At 41.8% G+C, this 13,202-nt stretch overlaps 1 protein-coding gene across 1 annotated transcript in view; it reads left to right on the top strand.

Annotated features, from left to right (window-relative positions):
* The window catches only part of Sel1l2 (SEL1L2 adaptor subunit of ERAD E3 ligase), a 47,432-nt gene that overhangs the window by 12,660 nt on the left and 21,570 nt on the right, over window positions 1-13,202 (top strand). Inside the window, 1 exon segment of the mRNA XM_037204456.1 lies at window positions 12,191-12,316. Within this exon segment, the coding sequence (XP_037060351.1) occupies window positions 12,191-12,316 (126 nt within the window).

The raw sequence follows: 13,202 nt of genomic DNA, 5'->3' as shown, positions 1-13,202 counted from the left end.
CCTTTTATTAAAAAATGAGCTTCTGACTTGGGTTGCGTGGGACGTCAGCAGGTCACCTTACCCATCATGGAGACGCTTACCCATGCCACACAGGTGCTCTGTTTTTAGGTTAGTGAGTGCCTCCCAGGCATTACCTGTCTCTGAATACTCATTATCATATGGGCTCAATCATGTGTGAGCTGCATGGTTAATTGCTGCCAAAGATCTCAAAGTGGCACTGGGCTTGCAATCTGTGTGTTTGATACAGAAAAGACCAACAGAGGTCCTATCTCACCTATAGCCAGTAGGCTAAAGGCAACCGAGCCATTCCCTTCCTTATCGAGCCATACTGTACATTGGAGTCCTTGTAAGATAGCATCCCCAAAGCAACTGGAACTTGAGTTTATAAATTTATAATTTTCAAAGCCAATCGAGATGTATATAACTACTGAATTAAATTTATCATGCCCAATAGAATGAAAGATTAACTAACTGTAGTAGCTACTTTTGTTGCCAGGGTCTCCACTGTGCTAGCTGTAGTAAGCAATTATGAAATGGTAATCCCAGAAACAGTAGCAGTGGTGTGCGCCATTGTTATAAAAGCAACAGCAGCAGCAGCAATGTCAAATTCTCTTCTGGATTGTGTGGACATCCACTGGCATGGATACAACTCCAGGAACACGAACCACGGCCCGGTTTTCTTGATCCGAGCATGACTTTGGCTGGCAGCTCTTCTGCAGAATCCAATCTCATGGCTACAGTTCCTAGGCTTACATTAATGTTTGCCAAAGCTGGCCATATTGGGCTCTCAATCTCCATTGGCATCAGAAGGGTAGATTTTTTCATGATGACCCATTAGGTCTCTGTCATGTTGGGCTTCAGCAGCAGCCACAGGGCACGTTCAGTGCTCAGGAATCCAAAGAGGAACCTCATTGTCCTGAGGAAAGACACAAACCAAACTCCGGGGCCACACCAACACTAGATTGGGTCTCCTCCACATGCTAGTAGAAAGATCCTTCCATCGCTCCAGAGGGTGATTTACAACAGGAGCCCTCCAGTGCTTATCTGCATCAGATCCTCCAGCAGAATCCACCAATAAACTTCAGCAGAATCCACCGATAAAAAAATTTAAAATATATAAAACAAGGGAAAGAATAGAATGTGGAGAGGAATGATGAGTCCCTAGTTCTCCCTTTTTTTAACTTTAGTAAAATGTTTGTTTAATATTTCAAATTTTTCTATTTTTATTTATTTTTTCTTGTTTAAAATGTATGTATTTATTTATTTTTCTATTATCATCTTGATAGAGTATGTATTCTTATCTTAATAGTGAGACGTTTCATTGAGGCTTGCTCAGTAATTGAGTAAAACCAAAATTTATTATAAGCCACAGTTGTCCTAGGGACCGCCATGATATATATATAGCCTCCATGGTTCTGTGGGTTGTAGTCTGATTGTTCTTTATTTTATATCTAGAATCCACTTATGAGTGAGTACATACCATGACTGTCTTTCTGGGTTTGGGTTACCTCACTCAGGATGATTTTTTCTAGTTCCATCCATTTGCCTGCAAATTTCATGCTTTCATTGTTTTTCTCTGCTGAGTAGTACTCCATTGTGTATATGTACCACATTTTTTTCATCCATTCTTCCATTGACGGGCATCTAGGTTGTTTCCAGGTTCTGGCTATTACAAATAGTGCTGCTATGAACATAGCTGAGCATGTATCTTTATGGTATGAATCAGCATTCCTTGGGTATATCCCCGAGTGGGATGGCTGGGTCGTGAGGTAGTTCGATTCCTAATTTTCTGAGAAACCACAGATTTCCACAGTGGTTGTACGAGTTTACATTCCCACCAACAGTGGAGGAGTGTTCCCTTTGCTCTACATCCTCTCCAACATTGACTGTCATTGGTGTTTTTGATCGTAGCCATTCTGACAGGTATAAGGTGGTATCTCAGAGTCGTTTTGATTTGCATTTCTCTGATGATTAAGGATGTTGAGCATTTCTTTAAATGTCTTTCAGCCATTTGCAATTCTTGTTTTGTAAATTCTCTGTTTAGCTCTTTAGCCCATTTTTTAATTGGACTGTTTAGTATTTTGATGTCTAGTTTCTTGAGTTCTTTATATACTGTGGAGATCAATCCTCTGTCAGATGTGGGGTTGGTGAAGATCTTTTCCCATTCTGTTGGCTGTCTTATTGTCTTATTGACTGTGTCTTTTGCCCTGCAAAAGCTTCTCAATTTCAAGAGGTCCCATTTATTAATTGTTGTGCTCAGGGTCTGTGTTGTTGGTGTTATATTTAGGAAAGGGTCTCTGGTATGGCAACTCTTATAAAGGAAAATATTTAATTGTGTGGCTCACTTACAGTTCAGAGGATCAGTCCATTAATGTCATGGTGGGAAGCAAGGCAGCATACAGGCAGACATGGGGCTAGAGAGGTAGCTGAGAGTTCTTACTTCTTGTCTCACAGGCAACAGGAAGAGAACTGAGACACTGGGTGGTATCTTGAGCATATCTGAGACCTCAAAGCCTGACTCCACATTGTCATGCTTCCTCCAACAAGGCTATACTTACTCCAACAAAGCCACACTTTCTAATAGTGCTACTCCCTTTGGGAGCCATTTTTCTTTCAAACTACCATAATTCTGTTTTCACATTCATTCTGTCCATCTGTGTCTCTTTATTGGAGTATGGAGACCATTGATATTGAGAGTTATCAATGAGCAATATTTGTTGATTCCTGTTATTTTGTTGTTGTAGTGTGTCCCCCCACCTTGATTTTTCTGGCCTGGGATTATTTATTCCTGTGTTTTCTTCTGTATGGTTAACCTCTTCATGTTGAAGTTTCTTTCTAGCACCTTCTGTATGGCTCGATATGTGCATATATACTGCTTAAATTTGGCTTTATTATAGAATGTCTTTCTTTCTGTATCTATGGTGATTGAAAGTTTTGCCAGATATCGTATTTTTGGCTGGCATCTATGGTCTCTTAAATTTTGTAGAACATCTGTACAGGCCCTTCTGGCTTTTAGAGTCTTCATTGAGAAATCAGATGCTATTCTAATAGAACTGCTTGTGTATGTGACTTGATCTTTTCCCCTTGAAGCTCTCAATATTCTTTGTTCTGCATGTTCAGTGTTTTATTATATGCCGAGGGGACTTTATTTTCTGGTCCAACCTATATGATGTTCTATATGCTACATCTCTTTCATTAGGTTAGGAAAATTTTCTTCAATGATTTTGTTGAAAACATTTTCTGTGGGTTCGACCTAGGTTTCTTCTCCTCTCTTTATTTTAGTTTTTGTCTTTTCATAGTGTCCTAGATTTCCTGAATGTTTTGTGTCTAGAATTTTTTAGAGTTAACATTTTCTTTGACCAAGGTACCCATTTCTTCTGTCTTTTCTTCAATGCCTGAGATACTCTCTTCTATCTCTTGTATTCTGTTGGTGAGGCTTGACTCTGGGCTTCTTGTTCAAATTCCTAAATTTTTCATTTCTATTTTTCTCTCAGTTTGGGTTTTTATTTATCCTATTTCCATTTTTAGGCCTTGAACTGTTGTATTCATTTCCTTCCACTGTTTGTGTTCTCATAACTGGATTTATTTGTTTCCTTGTCTTGGGCTTCAGCTGTGTTGCATTTCCCAGGGCCTACTGCAGAAGAATTGCTGGGCTCTCCTGGGCACAGAATGTCTTGGCTGTTACTGTTTCTTCACACTGGTGTCTAGGCATTTGGTTTGGGATGATTGTAATTCTAGATGCTGATATCAGGCAGATTTTTAAAAATGATATACTTTAATGAACTGGCAAATAAATGTTTCACTGACTTTTGTAAGCTATTTAACAGCACTGTGCAAAGCCCTGATTTGTAGTTAAGTTGGAGAAAAGTATGGGTAACCTGACTGGTGTCAGATGTGGTAGGCAGACCAGTCCTGTGAGACTGAGTCCTTCAATTTATAGAGTGTCAGGTTAGCTCTGGGTGGATGGTGCCAGAACTGAATAGAATTGTAGAGCACCTAGAGTTGGAGAGTTTGTTGCTATGGAAAAACCTCCCACACAATTGGTATCAGGAGTGTTTTGTGGGTAAAGGGAAACAGAGCTTATTTTCCTTAATTTATTTCTATTCCTCTTTCATAATCCCAGTTTTTTCTTTGGTATTATTTGGGATAACTGTTATTTTAGTGTTTGAAAGACCTTAGAAGCCAGCTAGGAATCCTATTTACATTTTTGAGAGCAATATACAGGCCGACTCCTGGGTGCTGCAAATACAGTGGTGAGCCAGCCCAAAACTGCTCTGTGCTCCCACAAGAGTGTGTGTTGTGGTACATATATGGACAGATCTTCCTCTTATTCCCAACTCAGCAATTCTCTCTGTGTTTTCTGAGATGTTTGACATGTTCCTCCTTAAGCTATGTCTTGGTTTATGTTTTTCACACACCAGGGCTTGAGACAAGGTTTTGAAGGCCAGTTGGTTTATTTGGAGACAGAGTAGGCAGGAGAGGGAGTGGGAAAGAAGCAGGGAAAGAAGCCAGCAACAATGTGTTAATGATCACACTTCACCAGGTGGACAAATTGAGCTCCTTCCTGTTTGGCAACTCAGGAGATGTTCTACAGAAACTCTCTGTGACACAGCCCACTGAGAGACAAGAAAAGTGAGGAGTTCCTGTCCCTTCCTTAGTGGGGGTTGTTTCTGAGAATATCAACTCCATGACACTTCTGGTCTGCTCTTCTTGTGACCACCTGTGCTCCTATAAGCAGAGAGGAATATGAGCACAGGAAGGAAAGAAGCACAGGATGCTAAGAGCTGCCCCGTGATAACGCTGAGCCATTCCCAGGGCATTCGGTTAAACCACTGGTGCTTCAGACACCATCCATCTGCAAGGAAGAACACTTACATAGAGTAGCAACAGAGGAGAAAACAGGAGAGGAATTGGCATGGAAAGTCTGTGTAGTTCACAGATCACAACAGTATTTGATCACTTATAGGTAGAAGTTTCTGTCCTGCAAGCCCAAACTTCCGCCTACAAATGGTGCTCAAATGTCCTGCACCAACATCCACATAAAACCTGAGAGAGCTTGGGAAAGGGTTCTAGACACACAGAAATAGAGCCAGGCACAGCTTTCTAGTCTCTCATGCTGGCCACAATGTTGAGAAGCATCTCCCAGCCATGGTCTGCAGACTTGAGCCACCAGCCTGAGCCCTCCTGACAGCGCGCCATGAGCTAAGTCACTTAGCAGGTTCCAGCAGTCTCCCACGTGGGTGGTGATACAGAGAGGCATCTCCTGGCAGCTGCCTGTGGGAAGAGCCAGCCGCCATGCACTACCACCATACACTAAGCTAAGCTACACTGGCGGTGGCTGACATAGCAGTTTAAGATTTGTTTCATGGGATCAAAAAACAATATAGATTTTCAGTAAAAACAGATCCAGACAAAAAAACCTCTGAATGGGTTACAGTGTGTTTAAAACTATACATAGGCTTGGGAGCGAGAAGGGAAGGAGTATGTACAGTCATAGATTACCTTCAAAAGTTTATATATGTTTAAGGTATTGTGTTAATGCAGCTCATTTAAAAATGTAATACATTAAAAAAACAAAAAAAGAAAAATGTAATACATAATTAAGAAATACAGATTAATAAATAGTCATCTATAATAATCAAACTTAGTCACATTAGATATGTTTTCAAGGTCATACATAGATAGATATATTTAGATAGATAGATGGTTCAAACACTTCAAAGACCTACAGAATATGTCATTTAATATGTTTAATAACTTAAGGCTTTTTATGAAAAGCAGTGAGACATATTTACTCCTGACAGCATCAGTTTACTTCAGAGGAGATGATGGGCATCAAAGAAAATTCGTATGGTGTTTGCTTTCCTTGTGGCAATAGTTAGTTAGCCACTGAGCAAGAAACTGCTCTTGCTTCAATTGCTGACAGTATACTGTCCAAACTGAACCAGTAGGATACAAAACAGCAATTGCCAAACTTTGCCAAGATAAGATAGAAATTTCCTGTTTCTCAGAAATGTCTGTCAGATATACTAGGCCTATAGGCCAAAGTTGGATGCCCCAATGTTACAGAAGAACCTAGAGTGACTGTCCAGGCAGCCAGATGTCCCTGTCACTAGGTAACATTTCACCCTTCTAGGGTCTTTGACAGAACTGAAGACTAAACGTCATCATAAAGTTTTCCTTAGTTATGATAAAAGGTAAATTAAGTATAAAACTTTAGAGTCACAAAGATAAGATAAATTATCTAAATTTGCCAAATACAAATGGACTGGGTATTGTAACTGTAATTCTTACTTAATAATTATAATTTTACTATGTTAAAGTTAAAACTTTCCTTTTTGATTAGACAAAAAGTGGGAAATGTGGAATATTCCTTTACACTGTGTGAATATATGTTGCTATGACTGATTTAATAAAGAAGCTAACTGGCTAGTAGTTGGACAGGATAAGGTTAGGAGAAGAGCCAAACAGAGAATGCTGGGAAGAAAAAGGAGGGTGGAGTCAGAGGAGTATTGAGCAGTTGCTGAGAGAAGCAAGATGGACATGCTGTAATGAGAAAAGGTACTAGGCCACTTGACAAAGCATAGATAAGAAATATGAGTTAATTTAAATGTAAGAGTTAGTAACAAGCCTGAGCTATTGGCCGAGCATTTATAATTCATATTAAGTCTCCATGTTGGTTGTTTGGGAGCAGCTGTCGGGACAGGAAAACTCCACTTACAGATCACAATCAAGATTGCACATCCCATTCTAAATTATGAGCAAATTAAGTGGAAAAATTATGCCTTCCTCCCTCTTACCTTTTTCTTCTTTTATATTTTAGTCATTTACACTACAATGACTCAAAATGTGATTTCTTTTTAAGAACAGGATTTTCCAAAGAAAGTTGTAAAGTTCAATTTTTGCTCATTTTAATACTTTTGAAGGTGCAAAAGTGAAAACAGAGATGACAGTGAAAGCTATTTTCGATGGTAACATGAGAGGAGGCTAGACTACGAGCAGGAAACAGTGACACATTCCTTTAAACCTACACCTTCAGAGACTGAGGCATAGACCACTAGGTCAGCTTGGGAAACAAAGCTATATCCTATCTTAAAAGTGAAAACAAGGGAAAAAAGAAAGAAAAAAGAGAATGAGAAAGGGCAGTGCTAAGGTTGCTATCTACTCTGTGAGTCAGGGAGGATGCTTAGGTTGAATTCTGTTTTCCTCAGAGAAGCCATTGAGGCTCGAAATCTGGAAGGCTGGAGGTTTCAGGTGTGTTGTGCTTCTAGAGAGGCCAGCCAGCACCTGCTGTTTCCCTTGTCGCCTCCGCTGGAATTGATATTTTTAGTTTCATGTTTTTTCTTGTTAGTAACATACTATTGTTAGGATGGCACATTTATTTTTAATGTGGGTTGATACTTTTTCTTCAAAAAAAGAGATGTGTCTAGAGGAGGTGAATAATTTTCTATGTCAATCATTTATAAGCAAAATAACTCTGGGAAAATAATTTATTCTAACCAAGCAAGGAATGAAGGGAAGACAGAATTGGTGAGGAAGCAAAACTCAGCATGACACCCCAGTCTCCCTCCCCCACCCTGCCTCCATTTTATTTCTGACCCCTCCCCTTCTCCAATGGGTTACTTATAAATTACAAAAAAAAAAATGAATTCTTGATACCTTGTAAATGAAATAGTGTTGTCTAGTTCTGTATTTGTGAACCATTATAAACTTACAGTTAGGTTTTCTTTTCTTTTTCTTTCTTTCTCTTTCTTTCTTTTTTTTCTTTCTTTCTTTCTTTTTTTTTTTTTTTGGTTTTTTGAGACAGAGTTTCTCTGTGTAGCTTTGGAACCTATCCTGGAACTCCATCTGTAGACCAGGCTGGCCTCAATCTCATGGAGATCTGCCTGCCTCTGCCTTCCAAGCACTTGGATTAAAGGCATGTGCCACCACTGCCCAGCTACAGTTAGGTTTTCAGTTGGGACACAAATACAAATTCTTTGGGCTTCAACAGAGTTTTCTCTCCACCTACACTTTGAGTAGGGAGGCCTTCTTCATTCAGAGGTGAAGCTGTATACTTGCACAGTGTTTGTGACTTTGTAAACTTGTCCAACAGTCTCATTTTCCTAAGCGAACTGGAAAATGGAGAGGTGAAATGACCCAAACCATATCATTGTTCTTGTTTCTAAGGTCAGAGCTACTCAGTGCTGCTCAGCCACAGCTCACATCTCAGTCTAAAACTGTCAAGGACTTCTGGGCAATGCAACAGGACAACTCAAGTCTTGGTTTTTGAGGCCCAAGTCAGAGGAGCCAAATGCCCCCAATTTGTAATCTGGGTGTCTGAATGTCCTGGGCTAGAGTTGCTGTTGAGTGGCAGGGTGTTATGTCCTGAAGTGGGTGGGTGCCACCAAATGTTTTTGGAAGTTTCTGATCATTGTTGCATTTTCCACTATGATAAGATGGATAGACCTCTCCTCTAAACTTCAGCAAGGGAGAAAGGTTCTAAGGGAACCACTGAGGATGCTTAATCTGCCAACTTTATGTTAGAAAACAAAAATAAAACAGAAGAATGCTGAACAGTCTGTAGAAAGGAGCTGACAAAGTTCCCCTTTGGAGTAAGCTTTCTTGAGGTGGTGGTGGGGATCTGCATCTGTGATATAACATTTGGAACATAGAGGTCATAATGGATTTGGATGTGACACAGCCTAATGATAGGGAGAGGTGAGGCATGTGCCAGAGGACAGAACAGAAAAAAAAAAAAATGAAAGCAAGTGAGAGAAACCAGACTGCCCTTGGAGTCAAATGCCTGTCTACCAGCAGCAGGGGGTAAGGATGCAAACTTCTCTTTTCAGCAAAGAAGCAGGATGAATAACAACATGGAAAGATCAGTAGCTTTTCTAAATACTAGTAACAAATGTTCTAAGAAAGAAATCGGGAAGACACTCCCATTCACAATATCCCTAAACAATTAAAATAGGAATAACCCTAATCACGGTGGTGAAAAACCTGTATTGCACTGATTCTTTGTCTCAGTCTCTGCTTTGGGGAAGTGGGAAAAGGAAGCTAACAGGGTGGGCCTGGCTATTCACCACACTCTTGTCCCCCTCTGTCAAGGTTCCAGGCTACAGAAGACTAGCTGCATTTTGTTCTAGACACATTGTTCACATTGGTCAGTCCGTTCTGTTGAACCCTCCAGAGACAGAACTTGCTCATTGGGTAGCATCAGAATACAACAATTCTGCTTTAAACACCCTCTGCTAATGGCTGTGAGGATAGAAAGGGGTATAGGGGCCCACAAACGTTTCCTAGTGAGATCTGAGCTTGCTTTACCCAGCAGGGCTGCATTAAGGGATGGCTTGACCATGTGTGTGGTTACCAGGTGATTGGAAGGATTTGCACTTGGCTGTGCAATGGGGAGGTCTTTTGCCCCACCTGTTGCATGAATCTTAAAGGTCTTATTAATAAGAACAAACCTGAGGCCAGTGCTGCTCGAAATTTTTATCTTATATCCACCCACCCCTTGGCATTCCTACAAAAAGCCCTTTAGAAGATCTAGGAGGGGCCGATAGATATTGGTCTGGGCCCTCCCTGTAGCTAGAGTTTTCCTGCCTTGCCCACAGTCAGGACAAATCTTTGTCACCCACCAGTCCCACAGCTGCTCAGACCCAAGTAAACACAGAGACTTATATTGCTTACAAACTGTATGGCCATGGCAGACTTCTTGCTAACTGTTCTTATATCTTAAATTAATCCATTTCCATAAATCTATACCTTGCCACGTGGCTCATGGCTTACCGGGATCTTTTCATGCTGCTTGTCAGGGTGGCGGTTGGCAGTGACTCCTTCTGCCTTCCTGTTCTTTTATTTCTCCTCTCTGTTAGTCCTGCCTATACTGCCTGCCTAGCCACAGGCCAATCAGTGTTTTATTTATTGACCAGTCAGAGCAACTTGACATACAGACCATCCCCCAGCACAGCCAACTGCAGACCATCTCAGACTCCTGCACTCAGGCCCATGGTCCTAATTATCCTCTGTGCGGACCTGCTGGGTAAAGCCATGAGGAACCCAAGAACGGGCTCCCACAGGACATACAGAACATCCCACAGCACCTCCCGAAGCTATCCAGTGTTTCTGTCTCTTTCTCTCTCCACTACATTTCTATCTAACATTTTTTATCCCTCTCTCCTCAAGAGTACCCTGGGAAAAATGGGAAAATGTGGGAGCTGGTCTCCTACAGAGGAAATTAAGGAAACATGGGGAAAAAAGGCTCACTCTCACCAGCTGAAAAGTCAAGATTGTCAGCACAATTAGCAACATGTTCTCTGAAGATTTCCTATGTGTGGACGATGTTATTCCTATGTAAAGATACTTAACATTAATAACATTAAAATAGCAATCAGTCATGCTAAGGCCCTAATGTGTGTGACATTTACTCCTTTTTCTGATATTTTCAAGGAATCTCACAAGACTTTTGTTTACAATAAAACACCCTTTCCTTTGAACCCAATGATCTAGGATATCCTTATCAGTAGTAATCCTATCCAACACGCCCCAAGAAGGACCCCATGGTCCCCTCCAGATAAACCACTTACACTGAAGTCCCTGGTCAGCTTGTAGAGGACCCTAAATGATGAGAAAGAAATTAAGTTCGAAGTGTTTGTGACAAGTGAGGCTCTCAGAAGTGAGGCCCTTCCATTCTCTCCACATCCATCCCTCCTCCACCTGGCTTGAGATCTTTGTATAAGCTTCTTGTCTCCCTCTCTCTCACCCTGGGCCAGCACACTTGCCAAGTCTCAGCTGCCTTCTTGCTGGCTGTGGTGGCATCTGTTTCAGATGGCCGATTTTCAGGCCCCTCAGCAGTCCCACGACTGATGCAGCAAAGTGAATCTTGTGTTTTCTAGGCACTAAGATGACCTCAGCTTGCTCAGGGCTCATCATCCTGATCGGATTTGTCTGCTGTCATGAAGGTAGTGACTGAATGTCATTACTTTTCTTTTGGATTCTATTAAGAGTCTCTCTATACATTTGCTTGTGGGTCTGTGTGCTCCCTGCTAAATAATGTGGTGAACAGTACAAAATGCTATTTTGCCATGGTGGGAAAATGCCAGTGGCTTTCCAGAGGGAGGCTCGTTCTCCCTTGGTCTGTCATCTTGAAGCTGCCCTCAGTGGTGGCACCAGAGAAGAGGCCCAGAAATGGACATTTTGATGACTTGTAAACTACTAGTTTGTAAAGCCTGCTTTCCATGTTCTTCTAGGTTCCCTCATCTGTACTGTTCTCCACATCATTTAAAACAACAACAACAACAACAAACTCTTATTGTGACTGTGTTGGTTTATAGAGTACGAACATGGATCTTTTCTTACTGGTACTCAGCACCTTGGCTGGACAGTCACAGGGTACCCAAGCCATGCTGATTATTAACTCAGTCTCTGTCACCCCATTACAAAGTCGTTTGAGGTTTTGTTTGTGTTTGCTTTTGTGTTTTGAAATAGGCTCCCCTTATGCTATCAGTGATGACCTTGATCTCACTATTCACAGCATATAGGCCACAACTTCAATGCTGTGACCACAGGTGTATACACTGTGCTTAGCTTCCTCACCATGAATTTTAAAAGGATATTCAAAGCTCCACTTACTTATTTTTTTAAATTACCTTTATTTTGATGTGTGTGGGTGTTTTGCCTGCCTGTATGTCTATGCATCATGTGTACACAGTGCCCATGGAGGCCAAAAGAGAGCATCAGATCCCCTGGGACTGCAGTTACAGATAATTGTGGGCTGTCATGTGGGTACTGGGAATTGAACCAGGGTTCTCTAGAAGAGCATCCAAGTGCTTTTAATTGCTGAGCCATCTCTCCAGCCCCCAACCCTACCATTTATGATGTACCCCATAGGTGCAAGACTCCGCTACTCTGTTTACATACATTGCTTCATTTACGCCTCATGCCAACTGTCTAAGATAGGTAATTATCCCCTTGTCTTGCAGATCAGGAAACTGAAGCTAAAGATTTCAAAAGTAGCTGGAAAGTTACAGAGCTATGATTCAAACCTAGCCTTCAGCAGAGGTCATGGCCTTCTCCTTCCCACCAACCCCCCTGCTAGGTCTTAGGCCCCTGACTTGCCTGTTGGGAGCCAGAAAAGTGAGACCTTTCCACCGGTGCCCAGGAAGCTGGTACCCTCTTCCACTTCTGCCACACTCCCCCTTCCCAGGCATGGCCTGCTGTGAAGTGCAGTTCTTCATCAGAACTTCAGTCTGCTCCCAAGATCATCCCTATGGGATCTATTTGTGTAGTGTCATCTGTCACCTTCCCCGAAGTCACCCTTCTCTTCACTTCAGTATGTGTTCTAGAGCCAAGACACCCAGCTTGCTCTCTCAAAAGGGGAGGACACCTTTGTAGGTCAGAACTAGATCACCAAGATGGCAAATTTGTGGCAAGTCTTAGATGACTTGTCCTCAGCATCCTGCTATGGTCCCCTTAACTAAGCAGGAAGTCTGGAGTTGTTTCTCTGGGACAGTTCTTAAGCTTTATCCACTCTCCATCACAGCCTGTGTGGGGAAATCTGCAGCAGCTCTTGATTTGGATGAGGAAATTCTTTATTGGGTGAGGATAGCTTGGCATAAACCTGTGAGCAGGTTTCCTGATGGTCCAGAGCCTACCTATGGCGATTTCTAAGCAAGAAGATCAGCATGGCAACAATTAGGCCAATCACAAATAAATCCCAGTATGGTCCGACGGTGTTGTCCAGTTTCAGCCATTTCCATCTCATGGTGAACTGCTGGCAAGAGGCATACAGTCAAAAAAAGAAAACAATCCCAGCACCTCACTGTAGTCAGAATCATTTCCCCTCACAAACCCACCACTGCCACCCTATCCTCAAGCCATCCCCCAGCTCCCTTCCATCTTAGAAGATGTGATCTATTTCAGGGTAGAGCCCATACGCAGGCTGAATTACCACCATTAAAATAACCACAAAGATGTATAAAATTTAGCTTGACAAGGTGGCACTTGCCTGTAGTACCTGCACTGGGAAGGCTGAGGCAGAAGGATCTCAAATTTGAGGTCAATCTGGGTTATGAAGTGACTTCCAGGTCAGCCTTGATGATATCATAAGGCCCTGTCTCAAAAAAAAAAAAATAATTTCTACTCTTAAGAACTACAGTTCTCTGTGGCACCACTTGCCACCTGCCATCTGCTTACCAGTCTCAGATTTTGATGGCAAG

The sequence above is a fragment of the Peromyscus leucopus genome, chromosome 4 (assembly GCF_004664715.2).
Source record: "Peromyscus leucopus breed LL Stock chromosome 4, UCI_PerLeu_2.1, whole genome shotgun sequence".
Classification (NCBI taxonomy): domain Eukaryota; kingdom Metazoa; phylum Chordata; class Mammalia; order Rodentia; family Cricetidae; genus Peromyscus; species Peromyscus leucopus.
Note: the sequence above shows the minus strand (reverse complement) of the source record. Positions and strands in the feature narration are given on the sequence as shown.